We start from the raw sequence: 22,079 nt of genomic DNA on the forward strand, positions 1-22,079 counted from the left end.
GCGACGGAAACCAGATTCGATCCAGAAATACGTTTATTTTCCTGAAAAATGTACAAAATTAGAGGGTCATTCTCCTGCCAACTCGTGCAGTTGATCGGCCAGATTCAGAGCCTCCTCCCAACCCTCGCAGGATCTTAGCAAATTCTGTGGTAGACACTCTATACCGTAGAAAGCACCGGCCAGGGCGCCCGCCATGCTGGCAATGGTGTCGGTGTCCCCTCCCAAAGAAACGGCATAAAACAGAGTCCTCTCCGCCCCGTTATCGGTGGGCCACTCTTTCAGGGGTCGAAATCCCCTGAGGAAACAGTACAGAGCGGTGGGCACCGATTCGGCCGCCGAAAGTCCGTGTCCTAATCGCGACACTACTTCTTCCGTCGACGGGGGGTTCGCTCGGCCCGACAGTTCCTCCACCATCTTCAGTTTGGCGTCCAGTGCACCCGTAGAATCGACCGGGCACAGGAGATCCGCCACCCAGCGGGCCGGGTCGGGCCGTTCTAGAAAGAGGGCGGCCCGACTCAGGGCTAGACTCTGAAGAACCGCTCCTCCGCATCCCACTGGATGGGCGTGGGTCAGTCGAGCGCACTCTTCGGCCTTTTCGGCAAGAGTCCGAGGTCGACGGTGAAGCCACAGTGCCAAGGGTGCTGTCCTCATGGCCGCTCCGTTCCCGTACGAGCCTCTTCCTTCAAATTGTTCTCGAGCCGGGCCGAAGACGTCACGATAATCGTCGTCCTTCAGCTTCCCGAAGACTTTAACCACGTTGGAGCCGTAACCCCGATTGGGATCCCGGAAGTATTCTTCCGTAAACTTCCGGGCTGCGTCAACGGCTTGGAAACCTTCACTGTCGAGCAGAGAGCGTGCCAGAGCCCACGTGCAGGCGGTGTCGTCGGTGTAAGGAAGAGGTTTCCTACCCGGTTCCTTTTCCGACCACTTACGGAACTCGTCGGTCAATTTAGAGGTCGATACCCTCTGCATTCCTTCGAAGGGAGCGCCCAGACAGTCTCCCAACAGGGCTCCGGCCAGGCAACCTCGAAATTTTCCTAAAGAGACGGACACGCGACCACCACTGCCGGCCGCCATCTTGCTTCGGTTCGATCGCCACTTCCTCTTCCGTCGTCGCCATCTATCGGCACGGGAAATAATTACGTAAAAATGGAAATATTACAGAAGAGAATTATCTCCTCCGAGACGATAAAAATAAACGTCAAACTTAAAATACGATAATAATTTACTGTCGTCCTAACGGAAAGAGTTTCGTTTCCCGTTTTTAAAAGTGAGATAACGACGTTCGACGGCGTAACGTGATTGGTTAGTTTAAATCAATGCGATATAATATCTCATAATTATCACTTTGTTTTAAAATGTTTAAAGCTTACTCCAAATAAAACTTTTGATCTCGAGATGGCAATTCTCTCAGCAGCCTTATGGCCGCTTTCACGAGATCTGGATGTTTGCCCGGACGAGTAAAATCCACAATGAATGTCAGTCTGCTGAGTAGTTAAGGGTATTGCGAGGCATGAGACTTTTCACATCACATGTGTCCGCGTGGTATGAAAAGTATCATGACTTGCAACTGGAGAAAATGCGTGTATAAATCCTATATTCGGTCACGGATAAAAAAAAAAGTCAGTTCGTTGCGTTGAGAGACTTGAGATCGAATCTTCAGTGGAGAACCTAGGGAGTGAGTGGGCCAAAGAGTCCTGGCACCCCCAAAGCAAAAGGAAGAGAAACATTAGTAAATTTTCCAAAAATATTTTCCTAATTAAATTCATATTTTTATTTATAATATGTCGTGTTTTCTATTTCTATGTTACTTATGAATTAGAGGGTTTTTAAAAAATTTTTCCGCCCAGTGGACGCTAAGAGTGCCTCTTTTATCTTTTAGCAAGCTCGTTATGGGTTCAGTTAGGCCCACAATGGGGCGGCCGGTTGGTGAGGGATGGGCCCGACATATCCGGACGGAGGGATCATTCCTGAGGATTTTTTGACCCGTCCGGATTCGATTCCGGGTTTCCCAAAGCGGTAGGTTGCCATGTTGACCGCTCGGCCATCCGGCCCATGTAAATTAGCGGTCGCATACGGGGAGAATTTTATTGAGTTCGCATTAAAACTTTTTATAACGTTTAATTCGGCTTCCTCCGTGATTAAATCTTGAGTGCGCAACTGAGAATCTAGGCGGTTGAACCTAGGAATTTTTTCGTAAATGCCGAAATTTCAATTAGTTTTGAAAAATTTTTCGGAAGTGAAAAGAACGGAAGGTATCACATGAAGAGGAAAAATATATATAAGAATTGAACCTTTACATAATAGAAGAAGTAATTAGTAGGCCCTATAAGATAGTAATGTCTTTAAGAAGCAAGATCATTTTTCAGAAGGATAAGCTGTGGTACAGTACCTAACGAATCGCCTAAAATTTTATTATTATTAGACTATTATTATCCGATTTTTTTAATTGGGCGCCATTTTAATATTTTAGATTCCTGGAAGTGTGTACATTCTCGAAAGTATATTCTCTAAGTCGATGATGCTCTAAGTGAGGGCACGGAAACGCGCGTGGGCGCAGAATTTCTTCCATTTTCAATACAGAATACACGTACAGCACCTATTACATTACTTTATTATATATATATAAAGAAGTAATGTAATAGGTGCTGTACGTGTATTCTCATTTGGACTGTTTAATTAATAAAAATTAGTATCGGTTCACGACAGTATTCTGACTGGAGATGCATGGCCATGAGACACGTGGGCGATCTGCCAAAGAGGGGGATAAATCTCGGAAGAACCTTATATGAGAAACTGGCCCTTAATTAGATGTTATAAACGTGAAGAAAACCCGGAAAAGGTGCGAACCCACGACCAGTGTTCAATGGTTTTATCTACTTCGGCACTGATGGGCCTCCCATTAACAATACACAAACTTCCGACAAAACCACGCATTTATTTTCTTTGCAAATGGCTGTCTAAGAATCGAAACATGTAAACAAAACTTTAATTCTAGATATAAAACTGATTACGTACCTTAAGACTGGTTGTAGCCCTGAAGTTATAATCGTAGTAAACAACACACATCGTAAAATACTCTTAGAAAACGCATAATTTACGAACGCCTTCGGGCCATCACAGTTTGTATAAATTCTGGGAAAAAAACTAATAATTGCAGCAATTGGAGATGAAATTCCAAACAATAGAACTTTCGATTTTTCGGCCTGTCATTATGATGAATTGATTCAAACAGTGGAGCAATAGAAACTCGACGAAAATAGTACAGATAGAACTGTTTGTTTGTTAAGTTATGGTAACGTGACACGTGGGTGATCTGACTAGGGGAGATGCCTTCCGAGAGATCTTTTTAAGGGAAACTGGTCCCTATTTAGGCGTTACAGACGTGAAGAAAACCCGGAAAACTCCACGTGACCAGCCAGTCCGAGCGAGGCGCGAACCCCCAGTGTTTAGGGTAAGAAGACCGCTTGGCCACTGGTGGGCTCTCGCTTTTCCTAATGAGAAGTTGGCACCTCTAATTGTAATTCGAATTGTTTTCATTCCGACTACTTTACAGAGGTTTTTTTGCGTCTTTCTGTTGTATGAATAAAAAGAAGAAAAATAATAATAGCTTTTGTAAAATTCTACGTTCATTATCACAATACTACACTTTAAAAATGCAAAATATTTATTTATAAATTTATTAAATATATTATAGATTAGTTTTTCGAATTCAAACAGGATTGCGGTACGTTAAATCGAACTGGTGGTATGACGTCATCTCCCGCAGTAACGTCATAGGATCGGGCCCGCCCCGTTCCGGAGACTGGACCTATGTCGTTTTTAGGACGCCCTCTTTCGGTAGCTAGCCGGTCTCGATAAAAGAGGCGCAGAGTATCCGCAGCGTCGTGCGACGAACTCCCCGACGGAGCCACCGCACCGAAAAATCGATTCATCGATCTCTGTCCGGCCAGACGATCGGCCGACGGTACGTCTTCCGTCTCCGGACGGGGGTCGACCGGAAGTACTGAGTCGGGGGTACGGTCTGAACGAGGAAATAAGGCGGAGTCGTTCGTATTTCCGGTTCGAATAGACAGAGATCCATTCCAAGGGTCGTCGGCCGGAAAAAGAAACCGCTACCGCTTCGGAGACTGCGCCGATCGTTGGAAGACGCCCGAAACGGCCGAAGAGTGGCGCTTCGAGTAGACGCATCTAAAGACGGGAGAGAATCCCCTGTCCCTCCGAAAACGGAGGTAAGTATCTCCCCGTTTCTTGGGAGCGGTCGTTCCCTTTCCGGAAGATTTCTCTTCCTTCGGGATGTTCCTTTTTAATCCAAACTAAACGTTCTTTCTTTCGAGCGCGTAATTCCGACACAGAGAGAAGAATTAATTATTTAGAGAAAAAGACGGACGGCAATTGGAACAAGAAGCGGCTGACGATCGATCGTCGTACTTTCAGATGCGGCTCAAAGCTCTCTTTCTGCTTTTCTTCTGCCTCTTGGCGGGAACCGTCCGCTGCCGGGTAGCAGAAGAAGACCCTTCCTGGACCGGAAAACGCGAAAAAGAGGACGGAAAAGATCACCGGCGGACGGCCTTTCCAGAAGTTTTTCGGTTTCGTCGAACGGAACGTCACAGAGGACGAACGTCGACATTAAGGGAACCCGAAAGAATTCCTTCCTCCTCCTTCGTTCGGACTAAGAGGCAGACGGGTGAGTTCTTCTTCCTCCTCCTCCTCCTCATGTTGACCGCTCGGCCATCCGGCCCATGTAAATTAGCGGTCGCATACGGGGAGAATTTTATTGAGTTCGCATTAAAACTTTTTATAACGTTTAATTCGGCTTCCTCCGTGATTAAATCTTGAGTGCGCAACTGAGAATCTAGGCGGTTGAACCTAGGAATTTTTTCGTAAATGCCGAAATTTCAATTAGTTTTGAAAAATTTTTCGGAAGTGAAAAGAACGGAAGGTATCACATGAAGAGGAAAAATATATATAAGAATTGAACCTTTACATAATAGAAGAAGTAATTAGTAGGCCCTATAAGATAGTAATGTCTTTAAGAAGCAAGATCATTTTTCAGAAGGATAAGCTGTGGTACAGTACCTAACGAATCGCCTAAAATTTTATTATTATTAGACTATTATTATCCGATTTTTTTAATTGGGCGCCATTTTAATATTTTAGATTCCTGGAAGTGTGTACATTCTCGAAAGTATATTCTCTAAGTCGATGATGCTCTAAGTGAGGGCACGGAAACGCGCGTGGGCGCAGAATTTCTTCCATTTTCAATACAGAATACACGTACAGCACCTATTACATTACTTTATTATATATATATATATAATGAAGTAATAGGTGCTGTACGTGTATTCTCATTTGGACTGTTTAATTAATAAAAATTAGTATCGGTTCACGACAGTATTCTGACTGGAGATGCATGGCCATGAGACACGTGGGCGATCTGCCAAAGAGGGGGATAAATCTCGGAAGAACCTTATATGGGAAACTGGCCCTTAATTAGATGTTATAAACGTGAAGAAAACCCGGAAAAGGTGCGAACCCACGACCAGTGTTCAATGGTTTTATCTACTTCGGCACTGATGGGCCTCCCATTAACAATACACAAACTTCCGACAAAACCACGCATTTATTTTCTTTGCAAATGGCTNGGAATTTTTTTGTTCAATAATAAATGTGAATTCTTCTTGCCATGACTTCGAGTAGAGAATACGTTGCACAATCTTGAAGCCATTGTCTCAAGAGTGTGTGACGTATCGGATGAAGAATACGGAAAGAGTTTTGGAACGGAAGATAAATTGGAACGTAACAATCAACCTCCAACCTTTCTTCAAGGCGAAACGAGTCGATCGGAAGAGAATGGACGGGAGGAGAAAGAAGAGGCGATTTTTAAGGACAGAGAAGACTACGACAGCTTCTTCCGCAACGAGTATTACCGCATTCTGGCCCAGTCCTTCGCCAGCAGCAGAAGAAAGAGAGAAGCGGAATTGTTGTCCTCCAGGCAGGACCTAGACGACGACTACAGTTCGGAACAGCGGAACCGGAAGCGTGAGTCCTTTAAAATTGTATTCGATATAGAAACGACAATTGAGGGATCACTCGTAATGCCGTGTTATTTTATGGATAAAAGGGTCAATTGCCTGTTGGTGGGGCCCTAAAACCATCTTTTATAAGAAAATATTTCCCTAAAACATTCCTCAGAAGAAAAATCACTGTACATGGGTACCCTAATTCAAATTTTCCTGGTTTTTATGAATCTATTAATGTGCCATTGATTACTCGCTTGAATCGTTTCTTATTCGACAGCAAGCGTACATTAGTAATAGAGAGCAGGCCCTACAGAAGGTGAGGGAAGCTAATGAATTTTTCTTGTTTCCGGAGTAAATTTAAGGGCCCGCAGTGGTTCCTATTCCTATAAAACTAGTGCTATTTTTACTAACAAAAAGTAAACTCTTTAAGGCCGATTTTCATTAATAAAGAAACATTCTATGCATTTCATTTGTTTAAAAGATTAAAAGATCCCGTCAACAGGCAAACGGGGCCCGCTCTATTCGGGCGCCCCAAATAGGCTCTCGACGGTTCCGATAGAAGGAGTCTAATGGTTTTGTAGTGAAGCCAATGGCTACCATATTGGTAATCCTAAAGTAGAATGATCTCGAGTTACTTATCCTACTTTTACTGCAAATTAATATATTAAACATAATATATCTCGAACTCGAATAAACGACCTTTACGATTTCCAATATGGCGTCGACTGACTTCAACTTGTTCGTTGCACAGACAGTAAATCTCTATGTATTACTGTTCTGTGCTCTCTGTTCTTCAATCGATTCCAAACTTGATTCTTAATTTACGTAATGCCATGTCTTAAAATTTAAATTCTATGCATTTTCAGTGACGATGATAAATGTTGTATGTATATATAGTAATTTTGTAAAAATACAGCGACTCATCATTTAACGTCATTTCGTATAACGTCATTAATAGGGCCTTTTGTAGCAAGCGCATTATGGGTTCGGTATGAAGAATGGAGCCTGACTTATCCATACGGACTACCCAAGAAAAAATTTTGGGGCTGTTTGGCCCGTCCGGGATTTCAGCTCATTTCAGTAGTTACGTTTATTTCACAAATCACGTGTACAACATATTTCAGATCATATTTAGAACATAAAAAAGTGATTTTTTTTCACTCTCCACTCTCTGGACATCTTATCAACCTCATCGTGGGTTCGACCAGATGGTGAGAGACGGACCATACTCGAAAATTTTATGGGGTTGAAAAGGAGCTTGTATTTGGCTAAACTATGGCGGATTTTGATCACGTGCCAACAACAGCAAATAGAGTGTAATCACGCAGTTAGCCTCTCTGTATGTGGGTTCTATTGGCTATATCACGTAGTATCTCGTAGTGTTTGATAATAGATAGAAATAATCACACCAATACAAAAAAAAAATTAAATAAGAGGTTGCCATTAGCTTAAAAGTTCGAATAACTTGTCAGCATCATTCTTTTCATCGAAACAATTTGGGAAGAAAAAGAAAGCTACAGGGAATCCTCGCTAATTCGAACTCGGATAGTTCGAAATCTCGTTAGTTCGTTAGTGCTTTTACAGTAACACTTTTTCGGGTTTCTTCTTATCTCATAAAATATGTCTGGGTTTTGGAATTGCAAGATTGGGCTACGAGTAGCAGATTGAGATATATGTAGGGCTCTAGACTACTACCTTGTAAGCCACTTTTAAAATAATTTGGGCTACATTTCGAGAATTCTACTTTACTTTTTATAAAATCTATCTGACGACCTGTGAGGTTCTCACCGACATGTGGTGTTTACCTGCAGTTTATTTATATTGTTATTGCTATTATTTATTATCTTCCAGTATTTCTGCAGTATTTTTAATCATGTAGATCAGCGCTGTCCAACTTACCATAGCCCGCGGGCCATATTTCCTTTACCAAACATTTCGGGGGCCAAGAAGGTTGATAAACAACATGACATTTGCATAGTGCTACGGTTCAGTAAGCACTAATTGGTCAGCGAGTCCGATGTTGACGCTATAAAAAGGTGACAGTTCGACACACCGGATATACGTCACTCTCGTCTAAGTTCGACTTGGGAATTTTTTTGTTCAATAATAAATGTGAATTCTTCTTCCTGGAAAAAATAAGACATTCCCTGAAAATAAGACCTAGCGCATTTTTCAGAGCAAAAATTAATATAAGACACTGTCTTATTTTCGGGGAAACACGGTAGTAAAATAATTTTAACATTAATAATAATAATTTAGTAACATAAATTTATTCATAGCAAAATGTACTCGCGGGCCGTAAAAATTATTTGGCGGGCCGTATACGGCCCGCGGGCCGCCAGTTGGACAGCGCTGATGTAGATAAAAAGTTATATTTATTATTTTAAGGGACTATATTCTATTTCCGAGAGTGATATTTTGTTAAAAATACTAATTTTTTCGGTCTTACTGGAGAAATATTCAATTGTGCAGCTTATATATATTGCTGCAGAAGGTTTTATGGAATAGAGTATCGGGAGAATATAAGGCAATACAACATGTGGGTGTAAGATGGCCGATCCGGGAGAGATAGGGGGCTTGAAACCCATTTCACGGCACCTGTGTAAGGTGGCCGTCTCCTAGGTGGGATCTATTAATCCCGCGTCAGGATGGACCTAAGGGAAGGTTGTATGTGGGCGGTGACGGAGGAGGCAAATGACGACAAGTGTTTTACACAAGAAAGCCGTTTATTTGTTAACATATATGCTTACATCGGCAATCGACAGTCCTTCACTAGATTCTTCCCTCGAAGATGCGGAGTGTGAGAACTTCGGCGTCGGTCGTAGCCCCGGGGCGGACGAGATGCTGTCGTTGATCAAGGCGGACGATCGGAAGATAGAAGCGGCGGAGTCCACAGTTTTTTTGAGACGACACACCACAATAGAAGTCACTACCTTTCGTGGAGTCGGAGGAGAGCCCTCTTGACCTTGATTTTCCGATTTTTATAGTTTTTCCTCCCACTATTCGGACTTCTGATTGGCCCCTCGTCCCCTTCCTCGCTTCCCGGTTGGTCTCTCTTTTGTTTTGGGGAAAATCGAGACCGATTCGGGTCACGAGAAAGGTCCGATTCCAGGTGTCCGCTCGACGCCTTTCTGTCGATTGTTCTCGGGGATTGTTGACAAAATTGCAAGACTCGCGCTCATAATTTAACTCCGTTACTCGCGATTTCTGTCATCTGGGTACTCGAACGATCATATGCAATGATTTATCTCTCTTAAATCTTTCCGTCTTTTCAGAAATTGTTTCCCTAGATTGACTGTTTATGAGAGCGGGGGTCAAAGTTCTACCTGCATATGACCACTTGTCTCTGAATTATAACTTTTCATTCTGACATTGACAGTTAGTTTAACACGTGTTCGAGTCATCCGAGACTCGTTGTCTACATTTTGTGCCGCGTTGTTTAAATTATGGGATTTTCCTTTCCCTCTCATAATTAATCTATCGTTATTATTTAATCATAGGAATATCGCGATTTACATGATTCGGACCTCGGTTGGGTCTTCACATGGGCAATCTGCCAAGGAAAGTGCAACTCAGAGAAACTTTCTGTGGAAAACTGGCCTGTATTTAGGTGTTAAACACGTGAAGAAAACCCGGAAAACTTCCACTTGGCCAGCTCGTTAGTGAGGCGCGAACTGGCGACCATCAGTGTTCAGTAATTTTATCTGCTCGGCCGCTGGTGAGCGAGTTCCATAGATATTACGTGTCCATATTCAGGCAATTTTGGGCAATTTAGCAATTCTGTAAAAATAATTTTAAATCGTTTTGTAATTTTGGGGAATTTGAATATAAGAAACTTTCACGGAACAATAAAGCACCGAATGTGCCATAGTGGCGAGTTTTGGTACTCGTTTTTAATAAGCAAATGTCCGCGTGCACTGAAATGCCGCCATACCAAATTTGGTTTAAACTATATAACGCGTGGAAAAGGAATACAGTGGAGATCGATTATCCGAATATCGATCAACCGAAACATCGGTTAACCGAAAGAGATCCAGTCGGAAATTTCAAATTTCCGCTAGTTCTGTGGCGCTGCAATATTTGGCTATGTCTTGGGCTACTCCAGCACCGGCGAGACCATATTGTATTGTTAAAAATTATTTCTTTATTTTGCACAAACAAAATAAATATATTGAAAAATATAAAAACAAAAATAATTATATTTCGTAAGTTAATCTAGTAGAAATAAGTTTCAACGATACAATAGCCACGATTATTATTTTTTTAAAAAAATTTCGTTAGGCTTAACATCGACGAAAATTTAACGCGAAGCGACACTCAACGGAGAAAAATTTCAACATGGGATAGATTAATATATTTTTTCACACGTGGTCAGTTTTCCTAATAACACCAGTCCCGAATTGCTTCGAATAATCGATGCTCTACTGTACTTTAATTATAATTTCCCATTATTAACGAGGCGAAGTGAAAATAGGAAAGTGATAGGGCAATACTTTCGTTATTTTTAAACTTACTCATCAAGTGAATTAATTAAAAGATGTGTGAGGTGTCTTCGCAGACGCTTTTAGATTCAGTAGGGAATTCCGTACGCTATACACGAGATTTCTATCGTGTATTTTTTGAAATTTTAAACTTTTGAAACATTCTATTATATTACTTTTTAATGAACCAAAATTAAAGAGAAATCAGTGCAATTCCATATAAAAATATTTTGTGTACTCTGAAGTATGCACAGAGAGATATTTGCAAGGTTGAGACCGACGTTCACACCTTGCTATTATAAAGTAGATTTCCAATGGAAGAACGTAGGAGAGAAAAACCTGAAAGTTCCATTTGTTTTAGTTTTCTTCATGACCGTTATCATGGATTTGGGCGCTAACGTCTCGTAGCTACTTTTTATCGAAATTATAAGAGAAGGAATTTGGAATATTGAATAAAATGTTATGGCATTTGCTTTGAGATTTTGGTTTATTTTGTACGGCAATGCAACACTTGGGCGATCTGCCGAGGAGGGATGCCTACCGTTAGGACTTTCTATGGGATACTGACACGTATTCAGGTTTTGTTGATTGGGGGTTTTTTTTTACATGAGGGGTTATTGTTTGAAGGGTTTTTTTCCATGCTGGTGTTTTTATCCAAGGGTTGTTTGGGGCTTCATGCCTCTAAGCCTTCCAGATCTGGTCTCGGATTACATCTATGTAACTTCGTTCATGAGGTTAAGGAAAGACAGACAGCCAAAAATCTATCTATCTTCTCAAGATTAAGGGAAGACAGATGGACGACAGTAGGAATTTATAAGTCTACAAGTTTTTCAAATTGCAGCCCAAAAACAAAGTTTTTTCCCAAATTTTTCGTACCAAAATAGTCACATGGTGTGCGTGATACACCAGTCCTTTTTCATCTTTTTTGCAAGTAAACTTGGTGTGCAATCGAAACGTTATTAGTTGCATTTTTCACGCCCCGAAAACATTGGAAAACTTGAACTTTTCAAGGGAAAAATGAGCCTGAGAAAAAGTCACGTGACTTCTGTGTGATCCCATGTGATAAACCCCCTTTAGACACCTGGTGGTCAGAAAATCATATATAAGATGACATACTGTACTTCGTTTGTATCTGTACTTTTGTTAGAACGGTCGAAACGTTCAATCAGCATTAGGCTTCAATCCTATAGTTAGGAATCGAGATATTTAGTTACAGATTCATAGTTGGTAGGAAAGTGTAGTTTACGTTATCAACTTTATCAAAATGGAGCATGCGTGCTTTTTACTTTTTTCAGACATGGATATGGAAAGAATTCTCTATGACAACAAATCATCTAAAGGTGAACCCAATAACTGTTAAACGAGAGGAAAACACCAACACAGAACAGGAAGAATAGCTTGAAGAGGAACAAAAATTGATACTTTAACATCTCAACAAGATGAGAGCATGTTTTATATAGGGCATGATGCTATAACCTGCTGGAATAAAATTCCAGCACATCCTAGGAAAAAGAAGCAGCATGACATAGTTACACATCTTCCTGGTCCCATAGGTGATGCTAAAAATGCAATTTTTGGAATTTTTATTTATAGGAAAGGATATTTTAGAAATGTTAGTCAAATTTACAAATGAACAAATTAAAAGAATACAACCAAATTATGAAAGGGGAAGAGACACAAACCTAACCGATTTAGTTGAAGTAAAAGCACTTAACGGAATTTTATATGTAGCAGGTTGTAAAAAAACTAAATTGCTGCAATCCCGATGAAATGTGGACAGTGGATGGAACTGGCCTCAAAATTGTTAGAACTGTAATGAGTGAAAAAATATTTAGATTTCTATTGTGCAACTTATGATTCGACAATAAAAATTTTAAAAAGGAGCGCATTAAAACTGACAAGTTGGCTGCAATGAAAGATATGTTGGACATATTTGTAAAATCTGCAAGAAAAATTATTCGATGTCAGAATGCTGTACGATAGATGAGAAATTAGAAGGATTTAAGGGGCGATGCAGATTTTGACAATATGTGTCGAAGAAACCTAACGGATATGCATTAAAATTTTTATGTTAGTGGATACACAAATGTATTACAGTTATAATTTAGAAATCACTGTGGAAAACGACCAGAGGGTCAGTATTCTGTTTAAATTCATCAGATCAAATCATAAAACAGTGAATAAGACCCATAGCAAAGTCGGAGGAATTTGACAGTCGCTAATTGGTTTACCAGTTATAGCTTAGTCTCAGATTTGTTACAGGATAGAATTACAATGGTAGGAACAATAAGGGAAAACAAATGCAAACTTTTTTTTCAATTTACAGATAGAAGGGGTAGAAAAGTCTATAGTAGCCTATTTGAATTTTCAAAAGATTTAACCAGTCTCTTATGTACTGAAAAAAAATCAAAAATGTGTTGTTTTTATCTTCCTTTCATCATAACGACACTATTGACAATACTACAGGTGATCATAAAAAAACCTGTAATAGTTGCATTATATAACTATATAACTTGACCAAAGGAAGAGTAGATACATTAGATCAATTACTTCAAATTATAACATTCAAAGGAACACAAGAAGATGGACAATGGTTATTTTGTATGTCATTCTTATTGTATTGTCATTGTCATTGTTAATGGTTATTTTAAATAAAATTAAATATTATTACTGTGGTGTATGATGCACACATTATACACCACATCCAACACATCCTAGGAAAAACAAACAGCATGACATAGTAACACATTAACACATCTTCCTGGTCCCATAGGTGATGCTAAAAAAGCAACATCTATTGTGATGTATAATGCACACATTATACACCACAGTAATAATATTTAATTTTATTTAGAAAACTATAAAAGATACAAGCAGAAAAGGTTTCTTAAAGCAATTGGGAATGGAACTAATGTTCAAACAGATCGAGAGAAGAAAACATATGTACTGCCTTCCAAAAGATATAAGAGAAAGAGCCGAAAGGATACGTCCATCACCCAGCTCATCTGAAACTTCAGTAGAAACACAGAAAAAAAGAGGAAGATGTACAGAATGTGGAAGAGCAAAAAATGATATACACAGTATAAATGTAATAAATGTGGAAAATTTTTATGCCTGTCACATGTAATACCTATGTACAAAAACTGCATTGAAAATATTGCTACTGATTGTACAATACTTTTCATGTTATCTATATATTTTAATTTTTCTTCCTTTTATATTTTTTGTGTTAACCCGATACAAGAGAGAGGAGAAGCACTTTGAGAATGCAAACTATTTGAAATATAGCTGTTTGCAATTATAAAGTGTAGCAAGTAAAGCCCAAGGACAAGTGAAGTGTCTGAAAATTCTACAGACCATTGTTATGAAGGCTTAAATACATATGGAAACAATTAATGAAATTGGAAGTAAACTTTATCTGAAAAGTGAATCATCTTTGAACATAGTTTTAATATATTGATTTAAGTCTGTCCGCAGACTACTTGTTTCACCAACACAGACTATACGTGGTTCACAGACTACAGGTTGAGAAATGCTATCTTAACAGATAAGCTAAGCTGTTGTTTTAAAACTCACACTGCTGCTGGAATGAAAAAATATTTCTTTTTTATACATAAATATTTTAAAAATGATATTTTGAACATTATTTAATAATAATTTGGTAGTTATATTACTTATTAAGTTATTTTAATTCGGGCATTGGGGCTATTATTTTTTCATTTACTTAATTAATACCTGACTGCAAAATTGTCACATACTGATATATTGTAGTTAATTTTGTGATTCTTGTGCAAATCAAATGTGTTTGATCAAATACCTTACTTATAATGTAGGAGTGTCTTTTTTTTTATTTTGAATAATTAAAAATTATATACCAGTACTTGGGAATTCTATATTTAAATTTATATGTTAAAAACTTGTTAATTTTATCATGTGTTATCTTGTCAGTAGTGTGGACATCAAGTTTTAGTACCAAAATATATTCACGTTAATCTCTAATTATTTCTACAAGAATTGTATTTACAACATATTTACATATTAAAAGTGTTGTTTTACTTAAATTCTAAAATATATAGTAGTGATTGACACTTTAATTTTGCTCAATGTACGTCATTACATTAACTTTACCCTTAAATGTCAGCTACTATGCCAAAACATCATCATAAGGGTCATTCATTGTTTTATTTCTAATTGAGCAAGGATGACATCAAAAGTAATAAAATACAGTGAGGAAGACATGACCAAAGCACTAGAAGCTGTAAAGTCAGGATATTCAGTATCCAGCCAAATCATATAACCAAGAACCACTCTTTTATACAAACATACAGGAAAATATCCTGTTCAAAGAAAGATGGATTCCTTTTGCAATTGTAACTCAAACAGAAGAGCAATGGTTACAAGTAAATGGAGTATTTTTTAAGATCTAAAATGCTTAGTATTTAATGTTGTATTTAATTAAATAAACTAGTGAAGTAGCTTTCATAAAATATTCAATTTTTTTCCACTTCAATATTGCTTTCACTTCATTGTCGTGCATTCGCACTTTCAATGTCAGGTACTGTACTTTTGAAGCCATCTCAGGGACTGATACAAAATGCAAATTATCACTAAAATACATAAATTTAGTAACATACTTGATTACTTAATGATTTTCTAACTAAATTTGCATTTGTAATGCCACAAAACACCATAGTTAAGTAATATTTTTGAATTAAACAGTAATTTTGCACCAAAGACATTTCATAAACCTTTATAGTAGCTGCAACATATTCTTAAATATCAGCAGTTAAGTAAAAGTAAGATAAAGTAATTCTGCAGAGGCATATGACATTCCGAGTAAATTATACAGAACTTAGAATAATAGCTTCTAATTATTCTTAGTAGTATTAATGTTACAAGAAGTTTATTATTTTAGTTATCTTAAGTACAAATACAAGTAAAAAATAATTATTAAAATGATATAACATAATTTTACTTGTAAATATTAAGATCATCATTATGCATTGGATGTGTTATTGAAATCTAATATTTTATATTATCAATTTTTAGTTTTAAAGAAATCTATAACTGCGCATATCAATTCAGATGATAACGAAGATTTGTGGAATGAATATAATGATGAAGGTAAACATATCATGTATAAAAATTATTATTATTGGTACGTTATAACATTGAACATCAATATTATCATTGTCATATTACATTTATTTATTATATGATTTTCTATTGAATTTTTTCTTCAATATTACAGTAGAACCTCGTAAACTCGGCCTAATGTGGACCGAAGGGTGGCCGAGTTTGTGAAAATGCCGGGTTATCGGGAATGGGGTTAAAAAAAATAAGTACGAGTGTTTCCTCAGAAAATACTGTACTGTACTTGTATGTATTGTTTACTTGAGAATATAACAGAGAATAAACTGCCCAAATACCCTTAAACAAAGGAAAAGTACGTCCTTTATGAAGGCATAGAGCCTTTACTACATGAAAATGAAAATTAATGAATACACTGTGTACAGTAATTTACCTGATAAGACAGACCTCAGAAAAATACTTTATGAGAGCTTTTATACTTTTATAAAGCTGTCTATAATGAAAATTAATTAACTAAGGATTTTTTTGCCCTGCCAGGGTGTGGACGAGTTATCCGGAGTGCCAGGTTATCGAGGGCCGAGTTTTCGAGGTTCTACTGTATTTGAAATTCATATGTCAGCTTTCTGTTTTACAGTATTTTTGTTGATTAGATCATACCATTGATTCAATTATAATAAATTACAGATTAATAATTCATTTATTATTATTTAGAAACGAGATTTGTTCAGCCTCAGAATGCTGGATTCCGTCCATTGCCAGGTTTTAGTGCTCGTCCTGTTTCGAACTCTGACTTACCATTTGGAAAATGGAAGTTTTTCAATGAAGAGAAATATGGTAAAATATATAATAATTGTTTTTGGAGTTTTCTTTTTGTAATGGTTAAAATCTGAGTTTTGAATATCATTTTCATAAATTTTAATTAATATAATTTTCAGATCAAGAATGTCCACCACTTTACTTAATAGCCAAGGAGTGTGCTGCTTTAGGGGGAATTATGCCAGAAGGAAATCTAAAAAATATTCTTCTAAGGGCTTGCAATTGGCTAGAAATTTGTTATTCATGTGTAAGTTCTAACTTATTATAATCACACTCTATATTTTTAAATTATAATGCAAACTTAAATATGAAAGTAAAACTTGTGTATCACTGAATGAGAAGACATTGTATTCAGTTTAAAGTGTAGAGTGGTATGCTGTGATTCACGGTAATTTCCGAACAGTCCATTATAGCAAAAACAGTGTTTAAAATTGTAAATGATTATGCCTAAGCTTAATCATCTCAAAACAAATGTTTAATTAAATTATATGGTTACATGAAAATCAATCAAGAGAGAGATATATCTGGCCCCAAATGGCGAATCAGGTTGATATCAGGGCTTTTATTCACATAAAGCTGAAACAGTACAGTGTCAGGCAATTTTTCTTTCCATTGGCAAATCCTCTAAAACTTAATTTTGTTCTCTTTTCATTATTCATTTCTCAACATCACTAAGTTCTGGTTATCATCTTTCTGATCTGCATGTTTAAAAAATAACCTTATCTGGAATTCTTTGCTCTTTCCTTTTCATTTTTACTTATATCTTCTGTATGTATATCTCCATCTCCACTCTCACTGAAGTTATTACCACTGTAGACAGTAAACCAGCAAGACAAAAGAGAAAGAAAAAGAAATCTGTAAATTCTACATAGTATAAATTATAACAAAATATAATATAAAAATATATGGCAACACAGTATATTCAATGTGCTTACTTTTTTGGTATGACTAGAAGAAAATTATTTTTTCATCTGTAGATAAAGTTCTGTCTGAGAATTCTCTTATCCATAATTGCAACTTATACAAAAATGTTTTGGAATTATATTACAATCAGCAGGTTACTAAACTGTCTGAACCATGTCATGGGAAGTACGACAACTGCTATATTTAATTAAACATAATAAATTTTGAATAAACCGAAGGCTTAATTAATAAACAGCTGCACTGTAGTTGTTGAATGTTACAAATTCAAATGTGAAGGAATACTTGAACTCAAACTCTGATTGGAATTTTGATTATAAGTCATAAACAAATATGTTTACTGACTTAGATACAATCTGTACATTTCTATATTCAACGGTTGACTCAACAGTGAGAAAACATTTCTAAATGGACCGTTGAAATTAATGATGTCAGTGCTGTTCCACCATTGAGCTCAACAGTCTCAATGACACAAAAGACCGTTGAGTATTCAATAAACTAACATGGCAGCATTCGTGAAACAAGTAAATTTCACTTATAGAAACTATCGATTTGCTGTTGCTGTGGATGCTGTAATAGCGGACAGATTGATGAACGATCTGTATATGATAAAACATGTGATTGCATGATTATGTTGGATAATTTGGTCAATATTGAAATATTAAGCTTTTTTTCAGAAACACACTACCTCTACAAATTTGTCCAAAATTGATTACAACAGATATTTGGCCCGCTTTAAGTCTTCCTAATGATATATATAAATTCAAGAAATTCAAATTATTAAAAAAAGACCCAGTATAGAAGAAAATGATAGAGAAAGGTTCATTCAAATAGTGGTTAAGTGAGTTATTTTAGCAAAACAGTCACAATTGTTGTCTTCTCCTTATTTAAGTCAGCCATCATGAAAAGTGCCCTTTCAACGGAAACGTTTCTTTATTCTACAAAATGTGACGTCAGATCATTTAACGGCAAACTCACCGGTGATATAAGTGTTGAATTTAGAAACATATAGTATGTATAGAGGTATAGTCAACCTTTCGTGTAGACTTCTTGTCTACCCTCCAGATTTGCAGTACTTTATTGTACTTAATTTATAAAATAATTATCCTTTTCTATGTGTACCACAGATTTTATTTAAAAGCATTGTAAAATTACTTCTGTATCACTTTAGTTTTTACTCTTGAATAATAATCTTCCTATTGGTAAGGTGATTAGACAAAATGTTTTCAGATTATTATAAATTTATTTTCAAGATATAAATTTTAATAAGTATCAAAAACACATTTCAAATTCTATAAAAATTTATTCTGAAGCTAACATTTTATAAAGTTAGCTATAAAGAAATTTAATTGTTTCTTTACTCTTTTTAACTCTGCACAGATTGGAAGCCATAACAAATATTTTATAATGTTTTTAGAAAAAGTTGACATTATTCTCTGAATATTTTTTTAGACACTGTTTTTTTTATTCTTCATTTACTATTTTTAATTTTTAGTCAGTGATTATCATGAATAAAATGTTCAATTAAACAAAGAAAATACGTAATGAAACAAAAGAAAAGTTGTTGAGCAATAATGAAATTACAAATGATTACAATCTATGCAATTTCTTGATTAGGATAATAATATAAAATGGAACATATTATTTTTAGAAAAAGTCATACTCAAGCTTGCAATATTATTTCCCATTTTACAGGTGGAAAATGAATTGCAAAAGGCTTTATAACACCATTGCAGTGTTAGAGTTGTTTTTTTTTTTTTATTGTGATTGTATGTAAGTTTACAAGCAAATAAAATTCATGGTGTTAGATCTAATCGTAGGAGAGAAAGAACTACTAAAGATATAAATGCTATTGAACTAAAGCATTATTATTGACGTGACATGAACCGAAAGTAAATCAGAAGTAAAACTTTATATTTACATAATTCCTTTCTTTATTAAATTGTAAAAAAATAAAAGAAATTACTATGTGCATGATACATAAAGTATAAGAAATATACAGAAAGAGAATAAATTAAAAATAAAAATGATAGAATGAAGTGTGAAAGACTTATTTTCATTTTTTAATTAATTCTCTTTCTGATATACATATCATAATGCACCCTTTATGAGGTTAAGTTTGTATCTTGAAAATGGATTTATTAGACACTTAAAACATTTGTTCTGCTTCAAAGTCTACACAATTTTAATTAAGCAGTATTTAAATTAATTTTAATTTTGAATAACAATTAACACACAAACTCAGTCTGTTATATTCTTAAGTTTAGATATTAAATTTTAATACAAATACTGTATTTTAAAGGACAATAAAAAAGTTCCACAAAGACTGAAGCCTGTACTTCATAATAAGACTTTACTTCTAGACTACTACTGGAGTTAGATTTTTATCTTCCCTATAGTCAGCTTCTGTCTGAACTACCTCAATAATAATTTACATAATAGTAAAATTATAAATGTTACAATAAAAAGACCACATCAACGTAGATTTTTGTATTAAAATATAATGTGGGACATTTTAATACAGGGATTTTAATTTTGTAATTTTACTAGAGTTTATTAAACAGTGTTGATTATTTACTTCTATATTTAAGAATATCAACATCAATAAACTGAATTCGTATGTTGCTTTGTTGTTTGAGCTTGCTTTATTTCAAATTGTTTTAAGTAGTGTGATTCTATCATTTACTTTCCTCCCTGTTATGCATACAAAACATATTGAATCATTTCAAATTTGCCAAGCTTGTGTTTAGGGGCATTGATGCTATTAAATTTTGGTGTTTATAGATCAAGGGGATGTTGAGATAGAGGGGTGTCAATTTTTTTCAATATTTTTAGTGAAAAATAATGAAGTTATTGATGAATTTTATAACTTTTTTTAGGGTAAAAATAATGGACTTCAACTCGACGACTGCGACACGGGATTCTTGTATGGTATTCGCTCGGTATGTGAAGGTGACGTTCCTTGCCAGGCCACCGGAAGACTACTACTACTGTCTCTTCGTCAGACTGGAATCTCACAGAGATCTCTGACATCAGTATGTAATGCCGATCGTTGCATAGAACAGTTCCTCCTCCAGCCTTCTCCTTGATGTCCAGGATTTTTCATATATTAGTCACTCGGAGCAATAATCTACATTACATTTAGGTAACATTCTTAAAGAAAAAACAAAACTCAGTTCAAAGTAAAATTCATAATAGTAAAATAGCCATTTTTGCATACACAAAGCCATTTGATAAGATTTGCACCTATTTATTTAATTACGTAGCCAAATTATTTTATTTAAAATATTTTTTTTACTTACTTAATGGTAGTTTTGTTTGTATATTGTACATATAAATCATTTGCATTTATGCTAATACTAAGGTTTTCGTCCATCAAAAAATAGTCTTTGTGATCTTGTAAATATTCGGCGCTGTATAAGAGTGTCGATAATAACACGAATGTCCCTTATACAATTTATCCATAAATCTGTATTGAAGGTTTTTTCCTGTATCCTAAATTTATTTTCCAGTCTTAGGTCGATCGTAGCACCCACTCAATATGATTTGACAAATTTTCTGCATTCTCATTGGCAAGTGGAGTAACTAAGGGGGAAAGATGTGCACGTGCCCCGCGCCCCAACCTTGAGGGCACCAAAATGAACCCATGGAATGTTTTTGTAATTAAAATTGAATCAGGGACGGTTTGTCTCAGGGGCTAAAACTATTCGGCCCTGATAATCGGTCGCCATTTTTGATGTAGTTTCTTAGAGATTCGAAATATTAAAAAATAATGAAAAAGTTTAGAAGTGTTTTAAAGACGAAATTATTTTTTTAAATAAGTGCACAAATAATGGCATTATTATAATGTATTCATAAAATAATGTCATTAATTCAATGATAGATCGTTGTGACCAAATAACTGGCGAGTGCAGAAATATTTTTCTCTTTAATTAAATAAACCACTGATAAACTATTTCTTCTAAAATATCTTAAGATTCGTTTATTCGAAATATACGTGATGGAAATAAGTCGAATAAACAGCTGATGATGATATAAACAGTAACATTATTATAGATAATCGAATGGCCGAGGTGGAAAAGCGTTGATTTTCTGCTTCAATATCTTTGATTCTGGATCAGTCGATCAAAAAATTGTGCGGTGGTGTTACGGTCGATGCATTCAAGCAGCAAAATTAAGATGACATTGAGCATCGACGACAGACTGAGCCAATCGTCTCAGTCAATTGTCAAGGTGAAAAGAGATGATTGGTGGAACAGATCATGGACGTTTATTGTATTAATTTTGCGGTTTATGCNAAAATTGTGCGGTGGTGTTACGGTCGATGCATTCAAGCAGCAAAATTAAGATGACATTGAGCATCGACGACAGACTGAGCCAATCGTCTCAGTCAGTTGTCAAGGTGAAAAGAGATGATTGGTGGAACAGATCGTGGATGTTCATTGTATTAATTTTGCGGTTTATGCGCATAAGCTTATAAGATTCTAGTGTGAACTCGATTCAATATCCTGTAATCTATCACAGATCGGGACGTCCAGTGGCACATCCAGAAGGGAACGAGGGACCCAAAACAAAAAGAAAACAAAAACACTATTAAATTTTTCTAAAATGTTTTCCTATTTAAAATTAATTATTTTTATTTATATTGTGTGGTGTGTTCTATTTCTACATTACTTATGAATCAGTGGTCACATGAAGGTAAATTTCATTGAATTTGCATTAAAAATTTGTTATCTGTTCAACTCAC

General features: G+C 36.1%; 2 protein-coding genes across 3 annotated transcripts; one reads left to right on the forward strand and one right to left on the reverse strand.

The window, feature by feature from the left end:
- Positions 1–15: 15 nt before the first annotated feature.
- LOC111638849 (poly(ADP-ribose) glycohydrolase ARH3-like) lies at positions 16–1,244 on the reverse strand. Its single transcript, XM_023384608.1, has one exon. The coding sequence runs from the start codon at positions 1,075–1,077 to the stop codon at positions 67–69; it is 1,011 nt and encodes a 336-aa protein (XP_023240376.1). The 5' UTR covers positions 1,078–1,244; the 3' UTR covers positions 16–66.
- Positions 1,245–3,790: 2,546 nt separating this feature from the next.
- LOC111638853 lies at positions 3,791–21,117 on the forward strand. Of its 2 annotated transcripts, none has more exons than XM_023384615.1 (7): positions 3,791–4,232; positions 4,338–4,687; positions 5,830–6,042; positions 15,554–15,628; positions 16,307–16,429; positions 16,531–16,658; positions 20,212–21,117. In XM_023384615.1, the coding sequence occupies exons 2-7, from the start codon at positions 4,438–4,440 to the stop codon at positions 20,419–20,421; spliced, it is 999 nt and encodes a 332-aa protein (XP_023240383.1). In that variant the 5' UTR covers positions 3,791–4,232; positions 4,338–4,437; the 3' UTR covers positions 20,422–21,117. The 2 variants fall into 2 exon arrangements, with proteins under 2 accessions (XP_023240383.1, XP_023240382.1); XM_023384614.1 differs by having other exon boundaries at positions 3,793–4,232; positions 4,438–4,687.
- Positions 21,118–22,079: the final 962 nt, after the last annotated feature.

This window comes from Centruroides sculpturatus, unplaced genomic scaffold (genome assembly GCF_000671375.1).
Source record: "Centruroides sculpturatus isolate CEXI.00-Female unplaced genomic scaffold, Cexi_2.0 scaffold1109, whole genome shotgun sequence".
Taxonomy (NCBI): Eukaryota; Metazoa; Arthropoda; class Arachnida; order Scorpiones; family Buthidae; genus Centruroides; species Centruroides sculpturatus.